The sequence below is a fragment of the Oncorhynchus kisutch genome, linkage group LG1 (assembly GCF_002021735.2).
Source record: "Oncorhynchus kisutch isolate 150728-3 linkage group LG1, Okis_V2, whole genome shotgun sequence".
NCBI classification, from domain to species: Eukaryota; Metazoa; Chordata; class Actinopteri; order Salmoniformes; family Salmonidae; genus Oncorhynchus; species Oncorhynchus kisutch.
The window spans coordinates 29,028,142-29,037,866 of record NC_034174.2 but is presented as its reverse complement, the minus strand read 5'-3'; the positions used below and the strand labels follow the sequence as shown (position 1 = coordinate 29,037,866).

Here is a 9,725-nt window from a genome sequence, read left to right as displayed (position 1 = left end):
AGAATGGCACTATGAAACGTCCCATGGATCCACAGACTTTACCAGTCAAAAGTTTGGACACACCTACTCATTCAAGGGTTTTTATTCATTTTTTAAACTATTTTCTACATTGTAGAATAATAGTGAATACTTCATCACTATGAAATAACACACATGGAATCATGTAGTAAGCAAAAAAGTGTTTAACAAAGTAAAATATATTTAAAGTCATTCAAAATAGCCACCTTTTGGCTTGATGACAGCTTTACACACTCTTGGCATTCTCTCAACCAGCTTCACGAGGAATGATTTTTCAACAGTCTTGAAGGAGTTCAAACATGTGCTGAGCACTTGTTGGCTGCTCTTCCTTCACTCTGCGGTCCAACTCATCCCAAACCATCTCAATTGGGTTGAGGTTGGGTGATTGTGGTGCCTAGTCATCTGATGCAGCACCATCACTCTCCTTCTTGGTCAAATATCCCTTACACAGCCCGGATGTGTGTTTTGGATCATTGTCCGGTTAAAAAACAAATGATAGTTCCACTATTCGCAAACCAGATAGCATGGCGTATCACTGCAGAATGCTGTGGGAGCCATGCTGATTAAGTGTGCCTTGAATTCTAAATAAATCACTGAGCAAAGCACTATCACACCACCTCCATGCTTCACGGTGGGAACCACACATGAGGAGATCATCCGTTCACCTACTCTGCATCTCACAAAGACAAGGTGGGTAGAACCAAAAATCTCAAATTTGGTCTCATCAGACCAGAGGACAGATCCACTGTTCTAATGTCCATTGCTTGGGTTTCTTGGCCCAAGCAAGTCTCTTCTTCGTATTGGTGTTCCTTTAGTAGTGGTTTCTTGGCAGCAATTCGGCCATGAAGGCCTGATGTTGAAATATGCCTGAACTCTGTGAAGCATTTATTTGAGCTGCAATTTCTGAGGCTGTTAACTCTAATGAACTTATCCTCTGCAGCAGAAGTAACTCTGGGTCTTCCTTTCCTGTGGCAGTCCTCATGAGAGCCCGTTTCATCATATCGCTTGATGGTTATTGTGACTGTACTTGAAGAAACTTTGAAAGTTATTGAAATTTTCCAGATTGACAGACCTGGAAGTAATAATGGACTGTTGTTTCTCTTTGCTTATTTGAGCTGTTCTTGCCATAATATGGACTTGGTCTTGTACCAAATAGGGCTATCTTCTGTGTACCACCCCTACCTTGTCACAACACCCCTACCTTGTCACAACACCCCTACCTTGTCACAACACCCCTACCTTGTCACAACACAACTGATTGGCTCAAACGCATTAAGAAGGAAAGAAATTCCACAAATGAACTTTTAATGCACACCTGTTAATTGGAATGCAATTCCAGATGAAAAATATATTTTGATTTGTTTTACACTTTTGGTTTCTACCTGATTCCATATGTGTTATTTCATAGTTATGATGTCTTCTGTTATTCTACAATGTAGAAAAGTGATGATAAAGAAAAAGCCTTGAATGAGTACTTGTGTCCAAACTTTTGACTGGTACTGTAGTTAAACTGTTTGGTCTACCATAGATTCTACAGATATTTACTATTAGTTCTGATGAATCAGTCTTCTGTTTTTAATTAAATGACTGCTGTATCTGAGCCTCCGTTTCTGACAATCTCAGTACTGACTGGTCCTGAGGCTGTTAAGTTGTCACTGTTTCACATGTCCTGCTGTATTTCTATTATACAAAACTCACTATATATTGTAAGTATTAGCTGACCATCTGCCATGACAAAAACAATCACCCAACGTTTCGATAATATTTCATGACCGCTACGGTACAAGTATGAAAACCCAATGTTTATCATTTGAGGTTTTCTGTTCCTTATGACTGTAAAAAAAGAGGATGGCTTTTACTACCATCCATTTTTGGTGCTAAAAAAGTCCTTACTAACCATCCTTCTTAACCTATATTCAGTAAACATGGTTGTGTGTATCGAAACTGCAATAATGTGGTTTTCCTCACTGTGTTTTGGTTTGCTGTGTTATCGCACTGTAATACTCAACCCCCTGACTGTCTCTGATAGGAAGGTGATGCACTTGTTACACTTGAGCTATGGCTTGGCCTACAGTATCTGGCTTTGAGGGTGCCATTGCCTTGTTACTTAAACCCTGCTTTGCCATCTAATCAGGTTTATTTCAGCAACAGCACACTAACTGTTTTCAAATTTTACTGAGTGTTTGTCCATTTAAAAAAATATATGCTTCAACTGCATATGATTGCTCAGTCTAAATCTCAATTTCATGTCATCTTGCTTTTAAAACAAAAGTTGATGAGGATATATTTTCATAAATGTGTTTTCTGTTAAATGTTAATATAAATTATTTGTCGTCTATTGTGCCTATATTGGCAATATTAGGGATTTACCTTAATTGAATTAGCATTATTATACATTTTCATAATTTCAGAAATGATATTAAACTTGTTTTTAATGTCTTCTTTTTGTTTCTGAATGTGGCTTGCTTGACCATTTCTTATTGTTAATGAGACTGACACATTTTTAAGTTGGTGTTCCTTCAGTTTCTTTAACCAATTTGACGAGTTGAAATGAATGTGACCAGTGGGAAATGGGCGCACTGTTCCACACTGAGGTGTCAAAGTACAAATCTGAGGTTTTTACTGCCTGTTGTTGGAGTGTGTCCCAGCACACTACCTTGTCACACTCACTGTGGTGTCTTTAGTGTCACACTCCTGTCACATCAAAGTCAGATGTGAGGAGACCTCATTACTGGGCCTCTGGCATGCTCTCCCATTGTTCAAAGTGTTAGAGAGACACTTCCACACACAAGGCCAAGCGTCAGTGCTGTAAGTGTAGACATGGGAAAGGGAACTGCCTGCCTGACACACCAAAACATAAAGGACACCTGCTCTTTTCATGACATAGACTAACCAAGTGAATCCAGGTGAAAACTATGATCCCTTATTGATGTCACATTTTAAATCCACTTCAATTAGTGTAGATGAATGGGAGTAGACAGGTTAAAGATGGATCTTTAAGCCTTGACACATGGATTGTGTACTTTATGTGTGCCAATCAGAATGTGAATGGGGAAAACAAAATATTTAAGTACCTTTGAACGGGGTATGGTGGTAGGTGCCAAGCGCACCGGTTTATGTCAAGAACTGCAACACTGCTGGGTTATTCACACTCAACAGTTTCACGTGTATCAAGAATGGTCCACCAACCAAAAGACATCCAGCCAACTTGACACAACAGTGGTAAGCATTGGAGTCAACATGGGCCAATATCCCTGTGGAATGCTTTCAACACCTTGTAGAGTCCATCCGCGCCCTAATGAATTGGGTATTTTCTGAGGGCAAAGGGGGAGGGGTGCAACTCAATATTAGTAAGGTGTTCCTAATGTTTTGTACATTCAGTGTATAGGCCTACAGAACCTGCTCTCTTTTTATACTCAACTTTCTCATCACAACTTATTCCACTGTTTATGAATTGTAATGAGATCAGACAACCAGAGCCAATGTGCAGGCGTAGGCAATGGTGCTGATTACCTAGAGGGAAATAGAAAGAAATGGATCGGATCCATCATCTAAACAAACCTAATGTTTTAAGCTCTTCACAAGCATATTTGAAACTCATTAGTTGAACATTTCCAAACCATCTGTACTGGACTACAAATGAAGTGTTGACCTACTATTCATATTGAAAGAAGTCTGAAGTATAATCATGTCAAAATTATTCAGGACAAATCCTGGGTACTTTATAGTGTCATTACAAAATTACGCCAAGTATTCCAGGGGCTGATCTAATTTGTGATACATACTGCAGTGGAAGGCATTGTTATGCAGATTTATGGAATAACATTATGTCTGTTATGCAGCACAATTGGGAGAGCTCAATGTGTGATGCTTCAAATAAATCCCCATCACCCTTTGAATTATATGATGTCCATTCTTCCCTTCAATGATCAGTAGGCCTATTAATATTCACTGGTCATATCCAACTGTTTATGGTATTGTTGTACATTTCAGGTTTATGCCATATTCACATGGAGATTTTTATCAGATTCCTTTTTTTACCTTATGGCCTCATACCAGCAATAAAATGCCATGCGTGGGATTGAGAATGTTGGAGCGAAATTCGACACACACTTCTAATTGAGTTCTGAATGGGCGACTGTGGGAAAGCAGCTCAGGTTGCAGGTTAGGTAGGGCTTTCCGGAGGCGGCTGTGCTAGCTTTTGTGTTCTAAACAGCAGCTGTACCATTCAATTTGAAAATGTTTACTCAACAGACTCGAGTCATTCATGCCTTCATTCTCCCGCCCAAAATCAACCTTCTGCCGCTTCTGGAGTGACAACACATTTAGAGGCTCTTCTGGTCGGGTTATATTAGAAAAATAGACCACTGCAAACAAGAACCACGAAATTACCGGGGAGTAATTAATGCCCTCAGCTCTTAAAAAGAATGAGCTTTACACAATATAAGATTTGGATTTTCAGTAGAAAATGAGAAGACCACCTGTAGATTGGCATGGCTTCATTTACCCAAGTCATTATCTAAAGTATTACTAGGTCTAAATAATTGTGTAGGCCTATTGGTAGATAATTTTGTAATGTGTAACATTGTCTTTTCATTCCATGACGTCAAATCACATACCTGACCCTCAGGTGCCACTTTATTGTATGTGCTCTGCTGAGTTGTAGCCTAAGTGTTGTGTCTACAAAGCATGGTTAGACTATACAATAGTTAGAGATTCATACATAAATTGTCATTTCATTTATTTATTGGGAATATTGCCACATCAATGTGATAGACAATGTTCCAATCACAGTTTCTTTCAGGACAAATTACAATTCAGCAACATAGGGCTGAGGTATTTTCCCAGAAATAGATACACCAATATATTATAATAATATATTTTACAATATGTAAAAACATTTTACTTCGCAATTGTAAAGTTAATAATACATGCACAATAGAGGATATTCTACACAGAAGAATAACAATAATTTTATATTTTACGAACAAAAGATAAAATTGTATAGGGAAGAATAATTTCCAACAAGAAGAGAGCATACAGGGTCGTGCTAGACCAAAATATTATCTGGTTTTGACATCGAAAGTTTAATTACTGAAAGTCTCCAAATAGGCTATGAGCATCACCAGGGTCTCCACATGGGCCCTCTTCCACCTGGGGTGACACGTTTCGGAGTGCTGCTGTTGTGAGGGACCGTTGCGCGGTTTGGACTCAGCACGACTCTATCACCGAGTTTCTGAGCGCGATGGAAGTGATTGAGAAGCTTCTGTTGTGAGCCAGTCGGCTGGTTTTTCGCTGAGAGGAAGCGCAGCGTCTCCTCCAGGCAGCGGGTGAATCCCTCCGCGTAGCTTTGGACAGGTGACGCTACGTTGAATGAAGCAGCAGGGCGCATGCTGTTGTCTTTCAGGTAAACCACAGCTGTCTCGAGAATGTCAGCCTTTTCCAGTTTCGAGTTGGGTTGGTGTGCTTGAAGTTCGGTTTTGAGGAGTGTCTTGAGCTGTTCGATGCTGCTGTTAATGCGGTCTCGGCGCATCTTTTCCACCACTGGTTTTCTAAGCTGGAGAAAATAAAGGATCTGATTAGTTTAATTGTATTTTAAAAATCATGTTAAAATTCAAACATAACGTATTAAATTGATGAAGATAGAGGTAGCCTATTTGTACTTACTTTGATTTTATCTTTCGTGGTCATCACCATGTCGCAAATATTGACAGGAGCCATTGCTGTCGGTCAGTTGTTTGTTCTTGGTAGATAGTCGTCGGATGTTAGAACTGTGGTTTGTCCATCTCGACAGGGCTTCTGTATTTATACACTCATCACACTGTAAACCCGTGTGGGTCTCAGTTTGACAGGAGTTTCACACACTTGCTGGCCAATCAGGAACGCAGACAGTACAATGAAGAGGCTTCAATTACTTCATGCTAAATTGACTGTCTATTGCCTCAGGACAATGAGCGTGTCCCAAGGGAACAGGTGGAGTGTGCAATAAAAGAGTGCTGAGAAGTAGTTGACTCTGTTGCTTGCAACTGCATTCCAAGATGTTGCATCATTCTCATGAAAGACTCAGACCAAAAGGCGGGAAAACAAGTCCTGAATAAGTGAATGGTCACCCAGAAGATTATTCAGTATCAAGGGACCTTACTGCTTTTTACCGCATTTTTGGGGATAAATCAGTTATTTTGATGAATTCATTCAACCTTACAACATATTTCAAATGCGCATATTATTAGGATTCTAATAGCAACTCTTACAAGGCCTACTATTGTATTATAATAAAAATATTTACAACAGTATTATAATAAATGTAGGCTTATAATTATGTTATTCTAAAACTATTATTATTATTATTGTTCTTCATCTTATTGTTGTTGTTGTTATATTGCTATATTGTATTTACTTCGCCACCATGGCCTTTTTTTTACTTTACCTCCCTTATCTCACCTCATTTGCCCAGATCGTATATAGACTTGTTTATACTGTGTTATTGACTGTATGTTTGTTTTATTCCATGTGTAACTCTGTGTTGTTGTATGTGTCGAACAGCTTTGCTTTATCTTGGCCAGGTCGCAATTGTAAATGAGAACTTGTTCTCAACTTGCCTACCTGGTTAAATAAAGGTGAAATAAAATTAAAATAAATTGTTATTATTTTTACTATTATTATATATATGTATGTTGTCACTGTAATTATATATTTTTTCGATATAGGATATACAGAAACAGTCTGATAGCTTATGTGAACCTTTGTAAACTACTATTTTCTCTTAGTTCATTTTTTTTCAGGAATTGGTCAACAATGTATCAACATAATATTTTTCCATATGGCCCCTTGGGAATTAGATGCCTCATTGAGGACCGTGAGTAATGCGGTATTGAGAAAGGCACACTTCCATTGTTGCTCTGTTGAAAGTGTGCTGTGGGAAAGTTGGAACAACACAGTCTACAGGATTAGTTTTTGAAGAGAGGAGCAGCTGGCTTCTGTGCGCGGGAAACCTCTGTCAGCTCGGGTGAACTTTACAAGACCTGTTTCCCCCAAATGATTTATAAATCCACTAGAATACTATTTGGGTGCACTGTGTTGAAGCCACCGTGCCGCCATCTTGGCACTCCCCCAGCATTGTAAAAATATTTTGGAAGTTATAGAAATGCATTTATTAATGTCTACATTAATTTTTGTCACATGTATTATGTTACAGACAACTTAATGTATACTTTTAAATTATATGTCTGTCTGTCTGTCTGTCTGTCTGTCTGTCTGTCTGTCTGTCTGTCTGTCTGTCTGTCTGTCTATAAACATTTTCCTTCAAGTATAATTACTTGTGTTACTGTCCCCACAACAACAAAAGATATTTTAATACATTTAATTTTGCCCCTGAAACATTTAGTTGAAACACTGTAAAATTCCATTAATTTCTATGGAGGACTGCCCCTACTGGAGTGTCAATATGGCCGACAGGTGGCTTCAAAGCCTCTCAATGGCCAATACATAGCATGGCAATCCAGGGTTTATATGCATTTATATGCATCTTTTTCATCTAAGGCACTGCATCGTAGTGCATCTGGTTCGATCCCGGGCTGTATCACAACCGGCCATGATCGGGAGTCCCATAGGGCGGTGCACAATTGGCCCAGCATCATCCAGGTTAGGGGAAGGTTTGGCCTGGGTATGCTGTCATTGTAAATAAGAATTTGTTCTTAACTGTCTTGCCTAGTTAAATAAAGATTAAATAAATAAATACAAAATTATGTAGACACCCCTTCAAATTAGTGGATTTGGCTATTTCAGCCACATCCATTGCAGATAAGTGTATAAAATCGAGCACACCGCCATGCAATCTCCATAGACAAACACTGGATGTAGAATGGCCTTACTGAAGAGCTCAGTGACATTCAACGTGGCACCTTCATACAGTAGGATGCCACCTTTCCAACAAGTGCTGTTATTGTGAAGTGGAAACTTCTAGGAACAATAATGGCTCAGTCGCGAAGTGGTAGGCCATACAAGCTCACAGAATAGGACAGTTACAAACTGCCTCTGGAGGCAACGTCAGCACAAGAACTGTTCGCCGACAGCTTCATGAAATGGGGTTCCATGGCCGTGCAGCTGCACACAAGTCTAAAACTACCATGTGCAATGACAAGCTTCGGCTGGCCGCCATTGAACTCTGGACTCTTGAGCAGTGGAAATGCCTTCTCTGGAGTGATGAATCACGCTTCACCATCTGGGAGTCCGACTGACGAATTTGGGTTTGGAGGATGCCAGGAGAACACACTGTTCCAACATCTAGTGGAAAGCCTTCCCAGAAGAGTGGAGGATGTTGTATCAACTCCAAATTAATGCCCATGATTTTGGAATGAGGTTCGATGAGCTGGTGTCCACATACTTTTGTAGTCATGTAGTGTACAGCCTTTGCTGACGTAAGGGCATTCATACTTCTTTCTCAGAGCTGTTGAGCAGAGCTGTTTTGAAGGAAGTTGTCAAAGAAGTGAATTTGTGTTTATACAGGACCTCCCGCCCCCACCTACCATCAACCAATTAATGTCTAAGCCGAGCTATATCAATCAAATGTATTTATAAAGCCCTTTTATCATCAGCCGATATCACAAAGTGCTATACAGAAACCCAGCCTAAAACCCCAAACAGCAAGCACTGTTACAAAATTTAGGAGGCGTACGGCTATGCAGTACAGAGCTCAATTTGGCCTCTGCATGGATCCAGAACCTCCACAGTTGTGTCACACCCTCCATACGGAGCCTCTGATCACATTTTCAGATCAAGCATAAAAGATGCTGCATGGTCAATCTGATGTCTGAATTAGCCGTACAGCGTTTACAGGGATATGGCCTCTGCAGAAGTCAGGGCATTCATACTTCTTGCACTTCGAGGAGCAGCACAGAGCTGTTGAGCAGAGTTGCTGTGAAGGAAGTTGTCAAGGAAGTGAGTTTGTGTTTATACAGGACCCCTTGCCCTCACCTACCATCAACCAATCATGTCAATGTGGAGCTATTTTTACGAAATTTGGGTGGCGCACAACGATGCAGTACGGAGGTCATTTTGGCTTCTGTATGCCTCCGGAGGCTCCGCCATTTTCGGATCTGTCACGAGTCCGACCGAGGGTGGTTTCCCTTCCCGGGAAGAAGCACAGCATTGCACTCTCTGTCTCCTGCGTTTGACTCCACACCCACGACACCCGGAGCATTACAGAATCCCGCACCACAAATTGAATGGAGTCAGCAGGAGCAGCAGCCAACCCTCTCCCATCGATGGAGGAACGGGTTCTCCACCACACCACCGTCCTCCATCGGATCGGATCCGCGATGGATCAAGTGATGGAGAGAATGGACTGATGGGAGAGGAGTGGTCTCCTCTCTCCACCTTCGGCACCCCCGGGCTCCGGACTCCCCATCTCCCGACTCCAGCACCCTCCGTCTGACGCTACCGAGGGCTTATGATGGAGCGGCGGCGGGTTGCCAGGGGTTTTTGCTTCAGCTGGAGCTATACCTGGCCACCGTCAGACCCACTCCCTCAGGAGCGGAGAGGGTGAGTGTCCTCATCTCCTGCCTCACGGGTCGTGCTCTGGAGTGGGCGAACGCAGTCTGGAATGGCCCAGACTCAGCGCGGGAGCACTACCCAGAGTTTTCCCGCCGCTTCCGTGCAGTGTTTGATCACCCTCTAGACGGCCGAGCGGTGGGAGAACGACTATTTCA

General features: G+C 41.3%; 1 protein-coding gene across 1 annotated transcript; it reads right to left on the bottom strand.

Moving 5' to 3' along the window:
* Nucleotides 1–4,752: 4,752 nt before the first annotated feature.
* On the bottom strand, nt 4,753–5,840 carry LOC109906340 (transcription factor HES-5). The gene is made up of 2 exons (XM_020504041.2): nt 5,686–5,840; nt 4,753–5,575 (listed from the first exon to the last, which is right to left on the bottom strand). The coding sequence occupies exons 1-2, from the start codon at nt 5,737–5,739 to the stop codon at nt 5,141–5,143; spliced, it is 489 nt and encodes a 162-aa protein (XP_020359630.1). The 5' UTR covers nt 5,740–5,840; the 3' UTR covers nt 4,753–5,140.
* Nucleotides 5,841–9,725: the final 3,885 nt, after the last annotated feature.